Here is a 25,163-nt window from a genome sequence, read left to right as displayed (position 1 = left end):
TATTATTTTTTACCTACGTGACTTTACCGAAAAAACCTAAGAGTATGAGTCTGCATTTGGCAAGATCCGACCACGTCCATCCGGTGCTCGCTGAGCCGCATTGGCTTCCAGTTGCTGCATTGATACATTATAAGGTCCCACTCATTCCAACACAAATTGCTTGCCACAAATTAACCACAATATCTTGCTGATCTCAAGGAGCATAAACCATCACTCAAACGCCAGTCATCCTCACAGCGGCTTCTGGCTAACCATCGTACAAAGACGGTCACTGCATCGGACACTTTCAGATGTGCTTCTGTGGCCGCCTGGAACGCTTTTCTTTCTGATATTAGTAAGCCACTAGAGCTATGCACTTTTAATCTCAATGGAAAACTATTTTTAGAACTGATTTTTGTTTTTTGTTCGTTGTCCTTCCACCCGCACCTCCGATTAGCACGGTTGGCTACGTACGGTGCAAAAGAAGTTCAACATACACACAGTTAAATCTAACAATATTCTCATTACAATACTTCTTCACATTTTCTACCAGTTTTCTTAACATTGTTTTGCAATAACCATAATGTTCCACTGTTTTTTTATGTTATTTATAGTCTTGCCTGCACATGAAATTACGTTTCATTTTATTCTCATACTTTTTCTGCCGTTGGGTTTCTGAAGTCGGGATAATTCGCAATGATGTATTAGTTGGTTTGTATTGTTTTTCAGTCTCTAGAGGTGCCCAGCCCACTCAGACATCTGACAGCTGGGCAGAGAACGCTGACATCCTGAGTTCATATTCAGATAGCTATTTGTGATTCAACCAAATTCTCAAATATTGGGGAGGTGATGGTCTCGGCCTCGTTCATAAATGCAAAAACCATCACGTTAAATTTGGTTACGTCCCTCGTTCGGCTAAATTAAAGTTGTGAAATAGAAATTGGTTTAGGAAATCACGTTATGAACAATACTCTCCTTGACAGGACATATGGAAAGTGCTGTCCTCTATCGTGTGATCCAGAGGTCACTCAAAGGGAGCTCAGTGGTATCTCTGTGATATCCACTTCCTTGGGCCATTCTGTTACACAAAGGTATGCAAAGCTCAGGCGAGAGATCTGAATAAATATTCCACACAATTGCATGCTGCCAATAGCAAAATCTAAATCTGGGGGACGATTCCAAAAACAAAAAGTCGACAATTAATATTTTGGCTGTGAGCAAGCAAATTTATTTACATTTTAATAATTCGCTTTATCCAAGAAAGTCCCATTGAATCTTCAGACTTTTAAGGACGGATCTGCATTGAGATGTTTGATCAATTCCATTGACCCTTTCCTATTCAGAGATGTCTGGAAATTGCAGGGTGGGTCCCGTATACCTCTGAATATTGGAACGCGCAAGCAGCTCATCATTAATTTTATTTAGAGAGGCATAGCACCATTGTTTTTAAAGACATTGTACTCACCGCAGAACAATGTAGCGACACGACTGCGCTCTATGATAGCTGGTGCCAAACTGTGCCACACGCCCTCCCGCATAGCCTTGTGGTAGCCTCTGTACTGATGAAGTGACTTTTTTAAGTTTTTCCTCCGGTTTTGCTTTGATGATGTACACGTACGTCATTGGAATGGAATCGGATGAAAAACTCATCCACGGCAAAGGGTTAATGCGTGTTTGGTATCCAAGAGAAAACCAGAGTACCCAGAAAAAAACCCAGTGTAGGAGGGCACGACACAATATTCAAATGGATTTTATCTTTACTAATTTAAATCCCTGCGTGTCGGAGACGTGCCTGCGCAAACGGCGCCCGCGTCCTCGCCGTGCCCGCAGTTGTGTACGCCCCAGCCGGCATGCGCGCAGTGGCCCAGGTTCGCCTCCGTGCCGACGCACTCCACGTTGTCGAGAGCGATGGGCCCCCGACCGCGGCCAAAGACCGCCGAGCCCGGCGCGGCGAGCGCTGGGCCGCAGCCCACTGAGCGGCAAGCCACCCTTGCGTCCGCCAGGTCCCACACGTCGTCGCACACCGTGGCCCACTGCCCCTCGGCCACGGACAGCTCCACGCGGCCCTCGCATGGGCTTGCACCGCCCACGAGCCGAGTGGGAACGTCTGGCGGGGATGGCGGTGGCGTATGGGAGGGGATAGAGTGGGTCACGGTATCGTCATCACCAAAGCCGGTGATGCCGCCGCAACTCACCGATGCTTTCTAGCCTCCGATCCCGTAATTGTTGCACAGTAGACACAACAACTCCAAGATCTGTCCTCAGTATATGCCACTGTCTGTTGTTTGGTTTTACCCTTAGTCATTACAGTTTTAGAGATCAATCTTGATTTGAAGTCACGTAAGTAGAAATAAAATATATCACGACGTTTCGATCGCAACACAAGTGGTCGTCCTCAGGCAGAAAAAATATAATCCAGCAGTGGAACTGCTGAACCAGCGAGAGAGCTATAACAACAAGAGGTTATTTATGTGGCGATGGGCAAGCAAGCGGGGTCTGAGCTGAAAAGGAATTCCATCCACGGACTCAAGCACGTCAGTTGTGTTAATGGGGGAGATTAGGGAGAGAGGTGATTAGGGAGGGAGATTAGCATGAATGAGCGTCCGTCGCAGCATGAGAGTATCATGCCCGCATATGCCTACAACAGCGGTGTTAATGGGAGATTAGCACCATGAGAGACCACCCCAATGCCTGTATTTGTAACCGGCCTTCTCCAATCCTCCATAAATGTCCCACCCAGCACAATTGTTTTTTTCCTAATCATATCTACAACACTTACCTGTCATGTTCCCTTCTGGACTTCTGCAATGCTTATCATATCTTGCCATGAAATTGTCAATATCTGTCACGGATACTTGTCCTCAAATGCCAACAATTTCAGACTGCATCGAGTTCAACTCTCTGATCCATACTGTAATACGAATATCGCTCACGCCTCGAATACCATTTTCTTTATACCCACACTTATCTCTCTTCTAACACAGTGGTTGCCATATCCCATAATAAAAAACCATGCCTTGCTAAAGCATAACGCCACTTGACCTCCATTGGGCCCTGTTCATCCATAAAATTCTTATTGGCAAATCTGCGCTATACTGAGCCAATTCATTATCCCCATTGTCAAAACCTAAGAAACCTAAGGGCTCCATATATTTACCGTTTAAATATCCGTAGAACATGAATTGGAACAGGTAATACAGCCTTTGCCGTTGCAGCACCAACGTTTTGGAACAGCCCTCTTTCCTCCCTAAACATCACAACTTTTCCATAGAAAAAATATCGTGAAGCAAAAGAACAGCGCTGGATACAGGCACATTTGCAAATGTGGTTTGTAACTTTGATCCTCACCTGTGTATCGATACATGTTCTTGGTTCTTTCGGCAAAGTCACGTAGAAGGGAATTAATAAAAGAATAAAAATAAAACATAATACAAATTCTCACGACGTTTCGGCCACAACGCAAGCAGCCGTCCTCAGGTGAAGAACAGAGCTGTTGGAAAGACAGCGTCCTAATGTTTATTATGTTTATTAGTTATTATGTTTTATTTTTATTATTTTATTATTTCCCTTCTACGTGACTTTACCGAAAGAACCAAGAATAAGAATCCCTGCAGTCACGAAAGCTTTAAATCTAAAAATTGTGTATCGATAGTTCAATGTTAACATGCCATTTTATTGAGGGACTGGGAATGCTATGTTGCTTTTGCTGCCTTACCCAAGCATGATAAATCGGACTTATATAATGACTTTATTTATACCATTGGAACCCCCTTTGCCAGTAGCAAAATATGATAATTGTTTTTTTACCCTTTTATCTGGCAACAAAACTGACACCTTTTTTACAAGGAGTTATTTTTGCATTGACTACAAAACCTGCGGTCGGAATGTTTTTTGTTTGCATTCCGACCGCAGGTATTGTGGTCAATGCAAACATGACTCCTTGTAAAAAGGTGTCAGTTTTGTTGCCAGATAAAAGTGTAAAAAAACAATTACCGACTTTATTTATATTTAATGATTTGCTTACCTTTTTTCACTTATTTTACACTTCTATGTTGTTTTCTATTGTTTGCTGCTGTAACTTGCTAACCTGCCCATACTGGACATGCGTGAAAAAGAGCCTCATAGCTCATCGGATTCCTCCTCCAATCTCAAATACAGATTCTGATTCTGAATGTTACACAAAGCGGAGGAGAGGGGGTGGTGGTGAGAAGGGCTCTGGCAGCCGTAACAGAAGTGACACCCTGGTCGAATAACTAATTGATAAAGTAACCCTCTGCGGGCCGCCAGGGAGTTGTAGAGGTGGCAGGATAGTTGTGTCTTTGTCATTTACTGATGAATAACTGAGAGACGCTCTTTGAGTCATCTCAGTCCGGGAGATGGACGGTATTTTCCAGAATCATTGTCTGTGCGACATCCCTCACTCTTGAATGTTTTATGACGCCTCGTCTTGCTTTGCGTCCTGATTGCCCACCCTCAATGTCACTAAAGGAAGACATAGTCGGGAATCGAACTCAGGTCGCAAGGTTCATGGTGCAGTGCGTTAACCACTGTCCTCCCCCCCGCATTGCCCCAAAAGCCCAAGAAATAATCACGAGTGTCGTTGTGGATAATATAAGTAACGCAACAGATAAACAAACAATAATAACACAGCACACGGGCAAATATTTGACGCACACCCTTAGTGAACGTCGACATTATCCTGAAATGCACGACACTCACCTTGGTTGTGCAGGCTTGTAGATGGTGTCACCTCTGTAGTGGCGTCACTTCCATTGGCTAAAAATGCAAATGAACAAAAAAAATTTATTCAATAAAGGCAATAAGTAAGCAGAAAAAGAGCACAATAGAATACTACGTCAATAAAACTAAGTAAGAAAAGCACAAAAAAGAACACTATGTGTCAAAAAAATGGTGAGAAATATAATATTGTAAAATGCTTATTCACAATAGGTATTATTTACACTTATGCGGGGGTGAAATGGATAAAGCAGTTCTTTAGCGTCAATATGCTAAATTCCTCTGTTGATATGTAAACTCAGCTGTTTGGAGAGTGTATTGAGTATAGTGATGATATTGATGTAGTTTATATTTTAGTTTTTATCGGTTCACTATATGGTATGCATTATATAGTGTAGTGTATACCCAGTTACTTAATGTTAATAGCTCAGCTTATTGGAGAGTCTATTGAGTACATTGATTAGGTTGATGTAGTTTATATTTAGTTTTTTCACATCGGTTTATTGTATGGTAGTAGGGTAGTTGCAGTTCTTTGTCATCAACATGCTAAATTCCTCTGTTGATATGTAAACTCCTTTGTCAAGGCTCTCTGATCCTCCCACCCAGCTTTAAAATACGCTGCCAAGCTTGGCGGTGTTCATTGGGACGCTGTCTATCCGACAGCTCTGCTTCTTCACCTGAGGACGGCTGCTTGTGTTGTGGCCGAAACGTCGTGAGAATTTTAATTTTAGAACGTTTAATTTTTATTATTTCATTATTTCCCTTCTACGTGACTTTACCGAAAGAACCAAGAATATGAATATTAATAAAGTGACTTGATTGAGCAGTGGGATATATCGTAATAAATAGTATAGCAGTCCATGGGCTGCAAATTGCCCACTACTGAGACAAGGCCAAGAGCCAACGAATTGCTCATCTGCATTGTCTAGGGCAGGCTTCTTGAACACCATTTTCTGGAGGGCCACATAATAAAATTGCCGTATTATCCCGTATATAACCCGCGGGGTATACCACTTCTTACAAACAAAACAAGACGCTGCGGGGTATATGGAGGTGCGGGATATCCCAAACATATTTGACACGTGTGACATGTCATAACTCGTTTAATTTTTTCATGGTAGGACTATCTACTATGCAACACTTACCTTTGACTAAAGCACTGCTGAATAAACCACTCACACTAAAATTGCACGTGTTATCACGTTTTAAATTAATTGTTTGTATAATTAAACGACAATGTTTGAAGTGCTCGCACTGTTTAACGGCGATGGGAGAGCTAGGGGGAGAGAGGTGGGGGGTTGGGGGGTGGGGCAGCTGGGGGTAGAGAGAGGTGGGGGTTGGGGGGTGGGGCAGCTGGGGGGAGAGAGAGGTGGGGGTTGGGGGTGGGGCAGCTGGGGGTAGAGAGAGGTGGGGGTTGGGGGGTGGGGCAGCTGGGGGGAGAGAGAGGTGGGGGTTGGGGGGTGGGGCAGCTGGGGGGAAAGAGAGGTGGGGGTTGGGGGGGTGGGGCAGCTGGGGGGAGAGAGAGGTGGGGGTTGGGGGGTGGGGCAGCTGGGGGGAAAGAGAGGTGGGAGTTGGGGGTGGGGAGCTGGGGGGAGAGAGAGGTGGGGGTTGGGGGTGGGGCAGCTGGGGGGAGAGAGAGGTGGGGGTTGGGGGGTGGGGCAGTTGGGGGGAGAGAGAAGTGGGGGTTGGGGGGTGGGGCAGCTGGGGGGAAAGAGAGGTGGGGGTTGGGGGGTGGGGCAGCTGGGGGGAAAGAGAGGTGGGGGTTGGGGGGTGGGGCAGCTGGGGGGAGAGAGAGGTAGGGGTTGAGGGTGGGGAACTGGGGGGAGAGAGAGGTGGGGGTTGGGGGTGGGGCAGCTGGGGGGAGAGAGAGGTAGGGGTTGGGGGTGGGGAGCTGGGGGGAGAGAGAGGTGGGGGTTGGGGGTGGGGCAGCTGGGGGGAGAGAGAGGTGGGGGTTGGGGGGTGGGGCAGTTGGGGGGAGAGAGAAGTGGGGGTTGGGGGGTGGGGCAGCTGGGGGGAAAGAGAGGTGGGGGTTGGGGGGTGGGGCAGCTGGGGGGAAAGAGAGGTGGGGGTTGGGGGGTGGGGCAGCTGGGGGGAGAGAGAGGTAGGGGTTGAGGGTGGGGAGCTGGGGGGAGAGAGAGGTGGGGGTTGGGGGTGGGGCAGCTGGGGGGAGAGAGAGATGGGGGTTGGGGCAGCTGGGGGGAGAGAGAGGTGGGGGTTGGGGGGTGGGGGAGCTGGGGGGAGAGAGAGGTGGGGGTTGGGGGGTTGGGCAGCTGGGGGGGAGAGAGAGGTGGGGGTTGGGGGGTGGGGCAGCTGGGGGGAGAGAGAGGTGGGGGTTGGGGGGTGGGGCAGCGTGGGGAGAGAGAGGTAGGGGTTGGGGGGTGGGGGAGCTGGGAGGAGAGAGAGTTGGGGGGTGGGGGCGAAGCGATGGCGTTACCGTAGTACCGCTATTGTCCGCGCAGTGCGCAATCTACCAGTGCTAAAACTGTACTTACTTATCTACCAGTTACGTGTTACTTATTTATTGGATATTTACTTTTGTTACTTATTTACTGTTTTAAGTTCACTCGTTTCCGGTTAGTTAGTTTTCTTTGTGCACGGTATGATTTTAATGTTAACAATTGATAGTGGAATGTATTACAAATGTAAACTTCGTATAAATATGATGGAATTAAGCTGCGGTAACGACGTTAAAGATATGAATGCATGCAGGGTATATGGAGTTGCGGGTTATATGCGGGAAAATACGGTAAATTTCCTTTTGCTGGTGAGCCACGTGATGTCATAACATATGTACACGTGACCACGAATCTGTGTCCGTTGTCTCCAGCTCTCTCATCTCTGCCTCTTATCTTTCATCTCACGAGTCTGTATGTCTTAATTCGCATCTCTCAACAGACTTTCGTGGGCAGGATGGGGCTCGCAGGCAGCAGAAAGGAAATTCTGGTCTATAGTGTCCAGAATGATGGGTAACAAATCCCAACGTGCAAACATAACAACAAAAAAGATGACATGACAAAAAATATCGTACAAATGAAGACGAAAATATTAAATAATATGTAAAATTCCGAAAGATATTTTAAGAACTGTAATACATATATGCCATTATTACTGGTATATATTATAATGGTTTATGGAAGGCTGGATATCTCAATATTTATCACAAATATGTTTTAACTCCATGGACACAATTAAGACAATCCAAAAACCCAAATTTTAGAAGTTCAGCTCCAAAACTACATCCCTGAGTTGAATTGGTTTTACTTATAGGGTAAGCTAAGCATGAAGTTATAAGATACTTTAAGTCTCGCGCTAAACGCCTAAAACAATACCACCCCCATCATCAATGAACCACGTAATTCACCTCCGGTGGAATATGATGCTAAAGCCGATGAAAAGCAGGAGAATCCCGATACAGTAAAACCTTGGATTGTGAATAACTTGGTCTGCGAGTGTTTTGCAAGACGAGCAACATTTTTAAGTAAATATTAATTTGATAAACGAGCGAGGTCTTGCAATACGAGCAGTACATGTATACGCTTTGTCTGCCGAGCATCACGTGATCGCAACTGATACACGAGTGCTTTGATATACGAGTGCTTTGGATTACAAACACGTTTCTGGAACGAATTATGCTCGCAATCCAAGGTTTTACTATATCGTCAATGAGTATTACATAAAAAAAAATCATACTTCTGCCTTTTAGAAGATCCAGAATGAACGAAGACACTTTGACCCCTTTGACTGTTTGTCATAGCAATCGTGAAACGAATTCATTTGATTTCGATTTAAATCTTTCGTGACTGCACGGATTCATCTTCTTGGTTCTTTCGGTAAAGTCACGTACAATGGAAATAATAAAATAATAAAAATAAAACATAATAAAATAATTCTCACGACGTTTCGGCCACAACGCAAGCAGCCGTCCTCAGGTGGAGAACAGGTCTGTCGAGAAGACAGAGTCTGAAGACAGAGTCCGAAAGAACCAAGAAGATAATTCATTTGAATAACCGAATGCGATAGGACTGCAAGGCCTCACCGGAACTGACATTGGAGGAGTCGGGGATGGATGGACTCATTGTCGGAGGGTGCGTAGGGGTAGTCGGGGCCGGCGTAGTGAGGAAGGCCCCTACAGAGACAAAGGCAATGACAAACACAATGCAACAATGGCCACAGAGTGAGGTTTCACGTCGATTTAACGATGTCTTTATATACTTTTAGATTTTTTCGGTAAAGTCACGTAGGTAAAAATTTGTAATAAATTTAAATGAAAACAACTGAATTAAATCACGACATTTCGGGCGCAAGTATGAACAACCGCTTAAGGCATACTTAAACGGTTGTTCTTTCGCTGTGTTTGTCCCCACCTGAAGAAGGACGCTTGTGTTGCGCCAGAAACGTCGTGATTTAATTTAGTTGTTTTCATTTTCATTTATTTTATTTTTTACCTACATGACTTTACCGAAAAAAACCAAAAGTGTGGATCCTTGCAGTCACGAAAACTTAAAATCTAGAATGTCTTTATATGTTTAAGTTAAACATTGCCAATGCACACAACTGAGGTCATCGGGTGATTACACTGGTCAACAAAAACATTTTTTTTCTGGCCTGGACTTTTGCAGCTGTTTTAGACTAATTTCAGGGTGCTGATTCCAAATCTGATCTCAGATTTGCTCTATCACATCTCATGTTTATGCTTCCGGCATACCCCATTTTCATTGATTTTACCAGAAATTAACTCTGTCACTTATGATTGCAAGTTGTTGCGAGTCAGTGACTGCTTTAGTGTTAAAATATGGTGCTGTATTTTTAGGATAGTGTGTTTATAATATCATTTTATGTAGATATCCACATTTATTTAATATTTTTCTTTTGCAGTTTTTATTGAAAATGCAATATTTTATATCTCAAAAACCTGATGTGATAGACAAAAACTGATGCGAGATTTGGAATCAGCACCCCAAATTTACCTTAAACCCGTTGGAATACCTTATGCCAGAAAAAGTGTGTTGACCAGTGAATTATTGGCCTCTCAGAATTCACCCCCAACCCCTTTGCCAGTGATTCGATGAATTATTACAATTTTGGGTAGTTATTTGATTAAGACATTTTTTTTTAATACAATTTTTACCATCTTGTTTGCAATGAAGTATCTTGTTTTCTTTTCCGCATTAGCCTAACTGCAGTATTTCCATATCATTATAGTGACTGAATTCTTAAACAGTCACTACAATGTATTGTGAGTGTAATCATCGGTTTTATCCAATTATATCAATGCATCGCTATTTGCCTAATGCTCACCAATGCCCCTTCCTTTTCGCTGACACGTTACAACCCCCTGAGCCACACCCTGGTACATCTCACCCCAAGCCTCACCCTGACACACCTCACTCACATTCTCACTCTGACACATCACACCCCCATCCTCACCCCGATACACCTCACCGCAAACCTCACCCTGACACATCATACAATGAGCCTCACCCAGTGGTATCGCTATCGAGAGTGCAGGCAGCGCAACTGCACCAGGGTCGCAGGCTCAGTGGGGCCGAGACAAAAAAACTACAAAGTTGGGCGAATATTAAAAAGGGTGCCATTAAATCCCTTGCACCAGGGCCCATACCAACTCCACCACGCCACTTATCTCGCGCTAACACAGACACACGCCCATCCATCACCCCGACAACATCTCACCACGTGCGCTCACCCTGACAGACGATGCTGGCGTCCTCGTGGTGCCCGCAGTTGTGGTCTCCCCAGCCGGCGTGCTCGCACTCCCAGAGGGCGCTCTCGTCCCCACGGCAGTGAATGTTGTCCAGGTGTACGGGGCCCCGGCCGCGGCCAAAGTGGGCCGCCCCGGGCGCCGCCAGGGCCTCCCCGCAGCCGAGCCACGCACAGGCCACGCTGGCCTCCAGCATGTCCCATTCGTCGTCGCACACCGTGCCCCACTCGCTCTCGTAAAGCACCTCCACGCGGCCCTGGCAGCGCGGCGGGGGGCGCAGTCCAGGCTCCGAGCCCCACGCCAAGCGCAGCAGCTTGAGCCCTTAATTACGTGTGCCACCCACCGAGGGGTCGGGGGGCGGCGGGGGGGAGATGGTTCACGAGGCAGGAGGGAGTGAGAAAAATTAAAGGTGACGAGGGCTCGGGATCACTCATCGAGTTGATTTGGTATCATATCATTTATACTGGTAGGAACCCACTGGTTCCACCAGTCCACAGGGGATTATTGTGTCCGTCCGTCCGTCGTGCAGGGAGGGGCTGGGTGGGGAGGGAGGGGCTGTGTGGGGAGGGGAGGGGAGGGTGGGGAGGGGCTGGGTGAGGAAGGTGGGGAGGGGCTGGGTGGGGGGTGGGAGGGGCTGGGTGGCGAGGGTGGGGAGGGGCTGGGTAGGGAGGGTGGAGCTGGGTGGGGGGTGGAAGGGGTGGGGCTGGGTGGGGAGGGGCTGGTGCCCTTATAAAACTCAACGTTTAACCTACTCACGCCGGCTTGTGCCCGCCCTCACAGTCGGGCATATTTGCGGAATACATTACGCCGCCGTTGACCCTGGCCATTGACCGAGCAACCCAACGTTCCTACCAGCTCCCTCCGCAGGAATGTGTTTTTGAACACCGTGTCGCCCGTGCAGCAACATCTGGGGGCACCCTGTGGTGGTCTAGCCAAAGGGGACTCCTGGTGGTGGTGGCAGCACAAGGTGAACGCAGCACTCGCCTGCAAGTCGGCATTCGTATGCCAGTAGGGGGCAATGTTGCTTTTCGTTGCTTTTCGTTGCTTTTCCCAAATATGTCATTCGTGAGCAATGTATCAAATTTCAGCAGATTTGGAGGAGCAAATGCCATGGGCATGTTATTTTTCACATAACCCCAAAATTCGACCACGCAGGTTGACAAATATATGTTCTATAATTATGATTGTTATTGAGGGCCGTCCATAAATGTCGTCACGCGATTTTGGACGATTTTTGACCCCCCCCCCCCCCCTTCGTCACACGGCGTCACAAAAAGTCAGACCCCCCCCTCAAATATGACGTCACAAAGCTCTGCCCCCGCCCCCCCCCCCCAAAAAAAAAACACGCTTCAGATCGCTTTAAACTATTGTCATTGTAGTGCGTATTTAATGTGGCGCTGCACTCTGATGTTGTAGGAGAAAACATTTATTAAAAAGTAGAACGTGTTGTCTATATTTATTTAAAGTTGCGCATTTTGATGTGACGTCACATTTCTCAAATCCCCCCCCCCATCGTCACACATCGTCACAAATGTCTGACCCCCCCCCCCCCTAGGTGCGTGACGTCATTTATGGACGGCCCCTTGTGCATCCAGGAAAGCCTGACTGAGCCTCAAAGGTGCTTTCAAGCAGGATCCTGCAATGCAATGTCTGTCCAATTTGACTTTTTGCGCGGGAAGCAATCAGAGTACCCCGAGAAAACCCACACATATAAGCGGTAACACTCAAGATGCCTGCACAGTAGGATTCACGAACTCAACGTGCCGTACAAGCATTCCCTGGCCACGTTACAGCCCAGAAGGTGTGGAAAATTCACGAATGTTTGTGATCCGCCAAACCGTGTTGCATAAGGGATGCACCACCACACGTGGCTTTGTTTGAGAGAATCAGATCAATCAACTCTTCTTGCTTCCAAGGAGAATTCGTTCCACTGTGGTGCTTTAAAATAAATAAGTCTTTCTCACTTGTAAGTAAAAGCCTTTGCAGTGTACTGGGTGTACTCGGTTTCCGAGTATACTGCCAGACGAAGCTCAAAGCAGTTTGAGCGAAATGTCATCATATATTGATGTTGAATTCAGTCTTGAAACATCTTTAAGCGACCTGTGATCTTCATTGGTCAGAAATCCGATCGATAGCCACATTTTAAAATGATACATTTGTCAACGTAACAAATTTGTCTGGTGGTGGAGGGTTAATGACAATCATTTCGGTATAAAACTACTACCACATAGCCTTGAGAACCCACCGAGGCTTTCCTAGGTAAGTAAAAACAAATATGGCGACAAACGATTATCATGCAAAGCTGTACAGTTTCACTTTCGCAATTACCTTTCGGGAACTCGGACACCGGCTGTACAGTCGGCCGCATCGTCGTGGTTGGAAAGGCCCCTAAACACACAGACAGGGTCACATTTACATCAGTCAGTTTTTAGCGGGCCCAAAAGCCAGACTGGAAACCAAGATGGCTGCCCTGAAAACTGAAGTGCAACACATTTGTTTACTAACACTTGTCCTCAAGAGACTTAATATATGTATGTAATAGGTGACGTTTCAAGCAATTGCCCTTCTTCATCATCTATGAAGATGGGTCATTATTTACACATCATGTTACGTATGTTGTCGGCAGCGATGAGGGGTTATAATTTAACTGATTAGGGTGATTGGAGTGGCTAATGCACCACCTGTGCTCGTCAACGTGCCAGATTGTTGTACTCTGGCCAACCAGCATTTACCTCAGAGAGGTGGAGGGATGCTAATCGCACCTCTGATTTGCACGGTTGGCTACATACGGTGCAAACGAAGTTCAACGTACATACACACACATGATTGTCACAGGGGAGCTGCCACCCACCACTAAATAGCACCTGCCATGCTACCTCCACAATGCATAATCTCCCAGCAAATCACGTCACACCCTTGCCCATCCACGCCCAGTTTCACCAGGAGCAATAGCACGGTTAGCTATGCCACTGGTGACCACCCTGATAGACGACGCAGCAATTGAAACGGAGCCGACTGTCCCCACTCTTCACAGCCCAGCTTCTGGATCCCTCCAGCCCAAGGGCCCCCAGTGCAGTCGCGCCAACCTGCGCGCCACTCAACAACGTTATCCAGCAGCACTCACCCTGACAGACGATGCTGGCGTCCTCATGGTGCCCACAGTTGTGGTCTCCCCAGCCGGCGTGCTCGCACTCCCAGAGAGCGCTCTCGTACCCCTCGCACCGCACGTTGTCCAGGTGTACGGGGCCCCGGCCGCGGCCAAAGTGGGCCGCTCCGGGCGCCGCCAGGGCCTCCCCGCAGCCGAGCCAGGCACAGGCCACGCCGGCCGCCAGCAGATCCCAGCCGTCGTCGCACACCGTGCCCCACGTGCCGTCGTGGAGCACCTCGACGCGGCCCTGGCAGCGATCTGAGTCGGTCGACACGGATGTGTCTCCCAGGCTCCCAGAGAGACGTAGCCTGGGCCCAAATGTGGCTGGGAAAGAGGGGTGGGGGGGGGGAGAGTTAGAGGCAGTGGCGGCCGGTGGATACATATGTTGCTGGTAAATGGAATTCCGAAGAGGGATGGAAGGGGCGTGTTTGCAGTTTATGTATATATAATGAGCAAGTAATTCAATGTTGTTTTTGTTGAACACACATCTGGCTGTCGCCTGATGAAGCTAGTTGCAATTACTAGCGAAACGTCGTACTCAGATTGTAAATGTTGTTGCTGTGCTTTCCAACACACCGGTGTGCTGTACTATACTAGTAACGAATTGGCATGGTCGCTTTTGGTGACAAACCTTACTAATTACCTTTATCGGGTGGTGGCGGGTTTAACGACACGTTCATATATTTACGCGATCTAACCCAAAATAACACCTGTATTATGGACTTATTTTTTTAGTTTTTCACAAATGGGCCCGGTGCCACTGGCAACCTTAATGTTGAGCAACTACTGAGTAAATGTGAACATCCTTGGGTTACATTAACGTCGAAATTTTGCAAAAAATGTGTGCCTTTCTGCATTTTTGCAAGTGACTGATGAATATATTGCTTATGATTATATGCTGAATCTCGCTCTCAACGTTCTGAGATGATCATGTAATGTACATACAAATATTCAATTCTTTAAGACAAAATTCCAATGACGAGTGATGAATTTTAGCACTAGGTGGTTTATTGTGTCAGAGGATCGTGAGTGATCCAGCAGTAGATTGGTCATTGCTGATGATGGTTATGATATGGTAATCTACCCCAAGGATAATGAAACAAGACGGAACGTACCAGACACATAATACAAAAAAAATATTTGATTCTCAAATAAAGTCATGACTCCAAACTGCAGATGCGAAAGAAGTTCAACATGTATACATATTATTATTTGGTTCTTTCGGTTAAGTCACGTCTAAAGATAAAATAATAAATTAAATAATAGAATACGACGTTTCGATTGCAACACAAGCAATCATCATCAGGTATAATGAAATAGCGACATAATATCTAACCAGAAAACTATAGACAGACATATTAGCAGACAGATATCACAAGATACATACATAGCGAGAGCAACACAGGTGACAGAGAGGGGTGATCGTCTCTGTGGGGTGGCCTTAAATAGACAGAGGGGGGGCGGAGGCAGAGAGAGGGAGGGGGGTTAGAAAAAATTAGCATATCAATGAGTGGTCCAAAAGAAAACGTGGTGCTGCGAGTACGATGGCACAGCAAGCAAGCCTGAAAATCAGGAGAAAGACACACTAAAATTAAATAACCTAGTAAAATATCGAAATGTAATGTAATACAACACAGAGGGTCGGTCAACACACAATTAACGCATAGCCTGGTTGATTACGTATTTCAAAGATTGCTAAGTTAGAATTTAAGTGTGAACATTCTAAAGAGGACACAGGCAGAGAAAACAAGTCGCCAGAGAGAGAGAAAAAAGATAAGCTTAAAACTTCCCCGTAGAAGTGGTTCAATCTTAATTTTAGAACTTTCGTGACTGCAGGAATTATTATTTGGTTCTTTCGGTTAAGTCACGTCTAAAGATAAAATAATAAATTAAATAATAGAATACGACGTTTCGATTGCAACACAAGCAATCATCATCAGGTATAATGAAATAGCGACATAATATCTAACCAGAAAACTATAGACAGACATATTAGCAGACAGATATCACAAGATACATACATAGCGAGAGCAACACAGGTGACAGAGAGGGGTGATCGTCTCTGTGGGGTGGCCTTAAATAGACAGAGGGGGGGCGGAGGCAGAGAGAGGGAGGGGGGTTAGAAAAAATTAGCATATCAATGAGTGGTCCAAAAGAAAACGTGGTGCTGCGAGTACGATGGCACAGCAAGCAAGCCTGAAAATCAGGAGAAAGACACACTAAAATTAAATAACCTAGTAAAATATCGAAATGTAATGTAATACAACACAGAGGGTCGGTCAACACACAATTAACGCATAGCCTGGTTGATTACGTATTTCAAAGATTGCTAAGTTAGAATTTAAGTGTGAACATTCTAAAGAGGACACAGGCAGAGAAAACAAGTCGCCAGAGAGAGAGAAAAAAGATAAGCTTAAAACTTCCCCGTAGAAGTGGTTCAATCTTAATTTTAGAACTTTCGTGACTGCAGGAATTATTATTTGGTTCTTTCGGTTAAGTCACGTCTAAAGATAAAATAATAAATTAAATAATAGAATACGACGTTTCGATTGCAACACAAGCAATCATCATCAGGTATAATGAAATAGCGACATAATATCTAACCAGAAAACTATAGACAGACATATTAGCAGACAGATATCACAAGATACATACATAGCGAGAGCAACACAGGTGACAGAGAGGGGTGATCGTCTCTGTGGGGTGGCCTTAAATAGACAGAGGGGGGGCGGAGGCAGAGAGAGGGAGGGGGGTTAGAAAAAATTAGCATATCAATGAGTGGTCCAAAAGAAAACGTGGTGCTGCGAGTACGATGGCACAGCAAGCAAGCCTGAAAATCAGGAGAAAGACACACTAAAATTAAATAACCTAGTAAAATATCGAAATGTAATGTAATACAACACAGAGGGTCGGTCAACACACAATTAACGCATAGCCTGGTTGATTACGTATTTCAAAGATTGCTAAGTTAGAATTTAAGTGTGAACATTCTAAAGAGGACACAGGCAGAGAAAACAAGTCGCCAGAGAGAGAGAAAAAAGATAAGCTTAAAACTTCCCCGTAGAAGTGGTTCAATCTTAATTTTAGAACTTTCGTGACTGCAGGAATTATTATTTGGTTCTTTCGGTTAAGTCACGTCTAAAGATAAAATAATAAATTAAATAATAGAATACGACGTTTCGATTGCAACACAAGCAATCATCATCAGGTATAATGAAATAGCGACATAATATCTAACCAGAAAACTATAGACAGACATATTAGCAGACAGATATCACAAGATACATACATAGCGAGAGCAACACAGGTGACAGAGAGGGGTGATCGTCTCTGTGGGGTGGCCTTAAATAGACAGAGGGGGGGCGGAGGCAGAGAGAGGGAGGGGGGTTAGAAAAAATTAGCATATCAATGAGTGGTCCAAAAGAAAACGTGGTGCTGCGAGTACGATGGCACAGCAAGCAAGCCTGAAAATCAGGAGAAAGACACACTAAAATTAAATAACCTAGTAAAATATCGAAATGTAATGTAATACAACACAGAGGGTCGGTCAACACACAATTAACGCATAGCCTGGTTGATTACGTATTTCAAAGATTGCTAAGTTAGAATTTAAGTGTGAACATTCTAAAGAGGACACAGGCAGAGAAAACAAGTCGCCAGAGAGAGAGAAAAAAGATAAGCTTAAAACTTCCCCGTAGAAGTGGTTCAATCTTAATTTTAGAACTTTCGTGACTGCAGGAATTATTATTTGGTTCTTTCGGTTAAGTCACGTCTAAAGATAAAATAATAAATTAAATAATAGAATACGACGTTTCGATTGCAACACAAGCAATCATCATCAGGTATAATGAAATAGCGACATAATATCTAACCAGAAAACTATAGACAGACATATTAGCAGACAGATATCACAAGATACATACATAGCGAGAGCAACACAGGTGACAGAGAGGGGTGATCGTCTCTGTGGGGTGGCCTTAAATAGACAGAGGGGGGGCGGAGGCAGAGAGAGGGAGGGGGGTTAGAAAAAATTAGCATATCAATGAGTGGTCCAAAAGAAAACGTGGTGCTGCGAGTACGATGGCACAGCAAGCAAGCCTGAAAATCAGGAGAAAGACACACTAAAATTAAATAACCTAGTAAAATATCGAAATGTAATGTAATACAACACAGAGGGTCGGTCAACACACAATTAACGCATAGCCTGGTTGATTACGTATTTCAAAGATTGCTAAGTTAGAATTTAAGTGTGAACATTCTAAAGAGGACACAGGCAGAGAAAACAAGTCGCCAGAGAGAGAGAAAAAAGATAAGCTTAAAACTTCCCCGTAGAAGTGGTTCAATCTTAATTTTAGAACTTTCGTGACTGCAGGAATTATTATTTGGTTCTTTCGGTTAAGTCACGTCTAAAGATAAAATAATAAATTAAATAATAGAATACGACGTTTCGATTGCAACACAAGCAATCATCATCAGGTATAATGAAATAGCGACATAATATCTAACCAGAAAACTATAGACAGACATATTAGCAGACAGATATCACAAGATACATACATAGCGAGAGCAACACAGGTGACAGAGAGGGGTGATCGTCTCTGTGGGGTGGCCTTAAATAGACAGAGGGGGGGCGGAGGCAGAGAGAGGGAGGGGGGTTAGAAAAAATTAGCATATCAATGAGTGGTCCAAAAGAAAACGTGGTGCTGCGAGTACGATGGCACAGCAAGCAAGCCTGAAAATCAGGAGAAAGACACACTAAAATTAAATAACCTAGTAAAATATCGAAATGTAATGTAATACAACACAGAGGGTCGGTCAACACACAATTAACGCATAGCCTGGTTGATTACGTATTTCAAAGATTGCTAAGTTAGAATTTAAGTGTGAACATTCTAAAGAGGACACAGGCAGAGAAAACAAGTCGCCAGAGAGAGAGAAAAAAGATAAGCTTAAAACTTCCCCGTAGAAGTGGTTCAATCTTAATTTTAGAACTTTCGTGACTGCAGGAATTATTATTTGGTTCTTTCGGTTAAGTCACGTCTAAAGATAAAATAATAAATTAAATAATAGAATACGACGTTTCGATTGCAACACAAGCAATCATCATCAGGTATAATGAAATAGCGACATAATATCTAACCAGAAAACTATAGACAGACATATTAGCAGACAGATATCACAAGATACATACATAGCGAGAGCAACACAGGTGACAGAGAGGGGTGATCGTCTCTGTGGGGTGGCCTTAAATAGACAGAGGGGGGGCGGAGGCAGAGAGAGGGAGGGGGGTTAGAAAAAATTAGCATATCAATGAGTGGTCCAAAAGAAAACGTGGTGCTGCGAGTACGATGGCACAGCAAGCAAGCCTGAAAATCAGGAGAAAGACACACTAAAATTAAATAACCTAGTAAAATATCGAAATGTAATGTAATACAACACAGAGGGTCGGTCAACACACAATTAACGCATAGCCTGGTTGATTACGTATTTCAAAGATTGCTAAGTTAGAATTTAAGTGTGAACATTCTAAAGAGGACACAGGCAGAGAAAACAAGTCGCCAGAGAGAGAGAAAAAAGATAAGCTTAAAACTTCCCCGTAGAAGTGGTTCAATCTTAATTTTAGAACTTTCGTGACTGCAGGAATTATTATTTGGTTCTTTCGGTTAAGTCACGTCTAAAGATAAAATAATAAATTAAATAATAGAATACGACGTTTCGATTGCAACACAAGCAATCATCATCAGGTATAATGAAATAGCGACATAATATCTAACCAGAAAACTATAGACAGACATATTAGCAGACAGATATCACAAGATACATACATAGCGAGAGCAACACAGGTGACAGAGAGGGGTGATCGTCTCTGTGGGGTGGCCTTAAATAGACAGAGGGGGGGCGGAGGCAGAGAGAGGGAGGGGGGTTAGAAAAAATTAGCATATCAATGAGTGGTCCAAAAGAAAACGTGGTGCTGCGAGTACGATGGCACAGCAAGCAAGCCTGAAAATCAGGAGAAAGACACACTAAAATTAAATAACCTAGTAAAATATCGAAATGTAATGTAATACAACACAGAGGGTCGGTCAACACACAATTAACGCATAGCCTGGTTGATTACGTATTTCAAAGATTGCTAAGTTAGAATTTAAGTGTGAACATTCTAAAGAGGACACAGGCAGAGAAAACAAGTCGCCAGAGAGAGAGAAAAAAGATAAGCTTAAAACTTCCCCGTAGAAGTGGTTCAATCTTAATTTTAGAACTTTCGTGACTGCAGGAATTATTATTTGGTTCTTTCGGTTAAGTCACGTCTAAAGATAAAATAATAAATTAAATAATAGAATACGACGTTTCGATTGCAACACAAGCAATCGTCATCAGGTATAATGAAATAGCGACATAATATCTAACCAGAAAACTATAGACAGACATATTAGCAGACAGATATCACAAGATACATACATAGCGAGAGCAACACAGGTGACAGAGAGGGGTGATCGTCTCTGTGGGGTGGCCTTAAATAGACAGAGGGGGGGCGGAGGCAGAGAGAGGGAGGGGGGTTAGAAAAAATTAGCATATCAATGAGTGGTCCAAAAGAAAACGTGGTGCTGCGAGTACGATGGCACAGCAAGCAAGCCTGAAAATCAGGAGAAAGACACACTAAAATTAAATAACCTAGTAAAATATCGAAATGTAATGTAATACAACACAGAGGGTCGGTCAACACACAATTAACGCATAGCCTGGTTGATTACGTATTTCAAAGATTGCTAAGTTAGAATTTAAGTGTGAACATTCTAAAGAGGACACAGGCAGAGAAAACAAGTCGCCAGAGAGAGAGAAAAAAGATAAGCTTAAAACTTCTCTCTCTCTGGCGACTTGTTTTCTCTGCCTGTGTCCTCTTTAGAATGTTCACACTTAAATTCTAACTTAGCAATCTTTGAAATACGTAATCAACCAGGCTATGCGTTAATTGTGTGTTGACCGACCCTCTGTGTTGTATTACATTACATTTCGATATTTTACTAGGTTATTTAATTTTAGTGTGTCTTTCTCCTGATTTTCAGGCTTGCTTGCTGTGCCATCGTACTCGCAGCACCACGTTTTCTTTTGGACCACTCATTGATATGCTAATTTTTTCTAACCCCCCTCCCTCTCTCTGCCTCCGCCCCCCCTCTGTCTATTTAAGGCCACCCCACAGAGACGATCACCCCTCTCTGTCACCTGTGTTGCTCTCGCTATGTATGTATCTTGTGATATCTGTCTGCTAATATGTCTGTCTATAGTTTTCTGGTTAGATATTATGTCGCTATTTCATTATACCTGATGATGATTGCTTGTGTTGCAATCGAAACGTCGTATTCTATTATTTAATTTATTATTTTATCTTTAGACGTGACTTAACCGAAAGAACCAAATAATAATTCCTGCAGTCACGAAAGTTCTAAAATTAAGATTGAACCACTTCTACGGGGAAGTTTTAAGCTTATCTTTTTTCTCTCTCTCTGGCGACTTGTTTTCTCTGCCTGTGTCCTCTTTAGAATGTTCACACTTAAATTCTAACTTAGCAATCTTTGAAATACGTAATCAACCAGGCTATGCGTTAATTGTGTGTTGACCGACCCTCTGTGTTGTATTACATTACATTTCGATATTTTACTAGGTTATTTAATTTTAGTGTGTCTTTCTCCTGATTTTCAGGCTTGCTTGCTGTGCCATCGTACTCGCAGCACCACGTTTTCTTTTGGACCACTCATTGATATCCTAATTTTTTCTAACCCCCCTCCCTCTCTCTGCCTCCGCCCCCCCTCTGTCTATTTAAGGCCACCCCACAGAGACGATCACCCCTCTCTGTCACCTGTGTTGCTCTCGCTATGTATGTATCTTGTGATATCTGTCTGCTAATATGTCTGTCTATAGTTTTCTGGTTAGATATTATGTCGCTATTTCATTATACCTGATGATGATTGCTTGTGTTGCAATCGAAACGTCGTATTCTATTATTTAATTTATTATTTTATCTTTAGACGTGACTTAACCGAAAGAACCAAATAATAATTCCTGCAGTCACGAAAGTTCTAAAATTAAGATTGAACCACTTCTACGGGGAAGTTTTAAGCTTATCTTTTTTCTCTCTCTCTGGCGACTTGTTTTCTCTGCCTGTGTCCTCTTTAGAATGTTCACACTTAAATTCTAACTTAGCAATCTTTGAAATACGTAATCAACCAGGCTATGCGTTAATTGTGTGTTGACCGACCCTCTGTGTTGTATTACATTACATTTCGATATTTTACTAGGTTATTTAATTTTAGTGTGTCTTTCTCCTGATTTTCAGGCTTGCTTGCTGTGCCATCGTACTCGCAGCACCACGTTTTCTTTTGGACCACTCATCGATATGCTAATTTTTTCTAACCCCCCTCCCTCTCTCTGCCTCCGCCCCCCCTCTGTCTATTTAAGGCCACCCCACAGAGACGATCACCCCTCTCTGTCACCTGTGTTGCTCTCGCTATGTATGTATCTTGTGATATCTGTCTGCTAATGTCTGTCTATAGTTTTCTGGTTAGATATTATGTCGCTATTTCATTATACCTGATGATGATTGCTTGTGTTGCAATCGAAACGTCGTATTCTATTATTTAATTTATTATTTTATCTTTAGACGTGACTTAACCGAAAGAACCAAATAATAATTCCTGCAGTCACGAAAGTTCTAAAATTAAGATTGAACCACTTCTACGGGGAAGTTTTAAGCTTATCTTTTTTCTCTCTCTCTGGCGACTTGTTTTCTCTGCCTGTGTCCTCTTTAGAATGTTCACACTTAAATTCTAACTTAGCAATCTTTGAAATACGTAATCAACCAGGCTATGCGTTAATTGTGTGTTGACCGACCCTCTGTGTTGTATTACATTACATTTCGATATTTTACTAGGTTATTTAATTTTAGTGTGTCTTTCTCCTGATTTTCAGGCTTGCTTGCTGTGCCATCGTACTCGCAGCACCACGTTTTCTTTTGGACCACTCATTGATATGCTAATTTTTTCTAACCCCCCTCCCTCTCTCTGCCTCCGCCCCCCCTCTGTCTATTTAAGGCCACCCCACAGAGACGATCACCCCTCTCTGTCACCTGTGTTGCTCTCGCTATGTATGTATCTTGTGATATCTGTCTGCTAATATGTCTGTCTATAGTTTTCTGGTTAGATATTATGTCGCTATTTCATTATACCTGATGATGATTGCTTGTGTTGCAATCGAAACGTCGTATTCTATTATTTAATTTATTATTTTATCTTTAGACGTGACTTAACCGAAAGAACCAAATAATAATTCCTGCAGTCACGAAAGTTCTAAAATTAAGATGTATACATATATAGCTGTACGTGTGCAATTAATTACATGATAATGTATTGTCTTCAGTAAGATAGATTTTGATACTGGAAGGAAACACTTGGTTCCACCAGCCCACATGGGATTATTGTGTCCGTCCGTCGTGCATCCAAAAATTAGAGGGGTGGGGCTGGGTGGAGAGGGGAGGGTGGGGAGGGGCTGGGTGGGGAGGGGAGGGTGGGGAGGGTGGGGCTGGGTGGGGGGTGGGAGAGGTGGGGCTGGGTGGGGAGGGGCTGGTCACCCCGTGGTGCCCTTATAAAACTCAACGTTTAACCTACTCACGCCGGCTTGTGCCCGCCCTCACAGTCGGGCATATTTGTGGAATACACCACGCCGCCGTTGACCCTGGCCATTGACCGAACAACCCAACGTTCCTACCAGCTCCCTCCACAGGAATGTGTTAAATCTGGCTATGTTTTACATTACTATACATGGGCCATTTTAAGATTCAAGTTATGATACTAGTGCCACACAATTCCCTACTCATGTGAAAGCCGACAGCAGAGAACCTTGAGCATTCAGCTTAAAATCAATAGCTCTCCCTTACACATTTTCAGGCAGCTGTAGCCAGAATCCAACTCGTTAATAACGAGCAGATTTGAATGAATTGAGAGGGAAAAAATCAGGACCTGTTGCTGTCACCTGGTGTTCCCAGACACACTCCCATCCAAGTACTAGCCAGGCTCATGGTATGCGTAGCTACTGACATCTGGTACACTCATAGTGATTGCATTGTCGACAATTTTGGATTCTAGCTTTGAGAGTAGAATATGTATGTATGTTGAACTTCTCTCGCACCGTACGTAGCCAACCGTGCTAATCGGAGCTTTTCGATTTAAAGCTTTCGTGACTGCAGGGATTCATCTTCTTGGTTCTTTCGGTAAAGTCACGTAGAAGGGAAGTAATAAAATAATAAAAATAAAACATAATAAAACAATTCTCACGACGTTTCGGCCACAACGCAAGCAGCCATCCTCAGGCGAAGAATGAAACACCCCAAGCTTGGAGCGTATATTTAAGCTGGGTTAGAGGGGGGGGAGGTGGGAAGAAGAGCGCCTAAACAAAATAATTTGCATATCAAGAGGAATTCAGCATATGGAAAATGCGTAGGAGGTGGGCGGGGGGGGGTTCCAAATCAATACTATGCCCGTGCATTATGCAGGATTAGCAGCATCAAAGGGGGGGGGGGGAAGGGGGGGAGCATTAACAAAGGAAAGGAATGTTAATAGTATGTAGCTGTAGTTACTAAACAACCACGTAAAAAACTACAGTATAAACTGCATGACAAACTAAAGTATAAACTACATAGCATCATCAGTAAACTTACTATACTCTACAATAAGCTGAGTTACTAACAGTAAGTAATACATGAAAAATTCTACGTTGTAAAAAATTATATAATATGCTTCCATCTAAACTTTATTCTCTTACATCACACGCGTCTATACCGTACTATATACTTCCATAGGCAAAACCAACATTAAATTACATACTGTATTGCTATAAACCACCCTATACCTTATACATTTTTAATATAACACTATGTATTATTCTACCCACCCTAATGTGTATCAAAATGGTTTATTACGTCCTTCCAGTGATTGCTAAGCCAGAATCCATCTTCTCGGTTAAAATTGTCTCTGTGTTTGTAAATGTGGATCGCCTCATGTACGAATCTCTCATGATAGCCAGATGGCTTGCAGAGAACCTCTGTCTTGGAGAAGTCAATGTCATGTGAGCCCACTGAGTTGTAACAGTGATCTGCCACGGCTGAGGTGTTTGTCCTACAGTGTTTCAGGTCAGCTTTATGTTCACGGATGCGGTCCGAGACATGTCGTTTGGTTTCCCCAATGTAACTGCTACCACAGAGGCAACTTAGTTTGTAGACACCAGGGTACTGTATGTCTGGAACCACATCTTTTACAGACGGTACCAGATCACGGATTTTATGTACTGTGTTGAATCGGACCTGGATCTTGTGTTTAATCAGGATTTTGGAGATCTTTTTTGTGACCCCAGCAATGTAGGGTAAGGTGATGGTCTTGAAAGGCTCCTCAACAGGATCCTTCTTGGTGGTTGGAGTGATGGCTTTGCGGATTGTGTAGTCGGAGTAACCATTAGCCTTAAGAGCTTGGCGTACGTGTTTGAGTTCACTGGAAATGTGTTCATGGTCGGAGATGCATTGGGCTCTATGATATA

General features: G+C 44.0%; 1 protein-coding gene across 1 annotated transcript in view; it reads right to left on the bottom strand.

Moving 5' to 3' along the window:
* The window catches only part of SSC4D (scavenger receptor cysteine rich family member with 4 domains), a 52,246-nt gene that overhangs the window by 3,967 nt on the left and 23,116 nt on the right, over positions 1 to 25,163 (bottom strand). The window contains exons 4-9 of the mRNA XM_078616773.1: positions 13,560 to 13,907; positions 12,764 to 12,823; positions 10,421 to 10,756; positions 8,753 to 8,842; positions 4,699 to 4,755; positions 1,772 to 2,086 (exon numbers count right to left, since the gene is read on the bottom strand). Of these exons, the coding sequence (XP_078472899.1) occupies positions 1,772 to 2,086; positions 4,699 to 4,755; positions 8,753 to 8,842; positions 10,421 to 10,756; positions 12,764 to 12,823; positions 13,560 to 13,907 (1,206 nt within the window). The remainder of the gene's footprint in view (positions 1 to 1,771; positions 2,087 to 4,698; positions 4,756 to 8,752; positions 8,843 to 10,420; positions 10,757 to 12,763; positions 12,824 to 13,559; positions 13,908 to 25,163) is intronic.

Source organism: Lampetra planeri, chromosome 3 (assembly GCF_965212315.1).
Source record: "Lampetra planeri chromosome 3, kcLamPlan1.2.h2, whole genome shotgun sequence".
NCBI lineage: Eukaryota > Metazoa > Chordata > Hyperoartia > Petromyzontiformes > Petromyzontidae > Lampetra > Lampetra planeri.
Note: the sequence above shows the minus strand (reverse complement) of the source record. Positions and strands in the feature narration are given on the sequence as shown.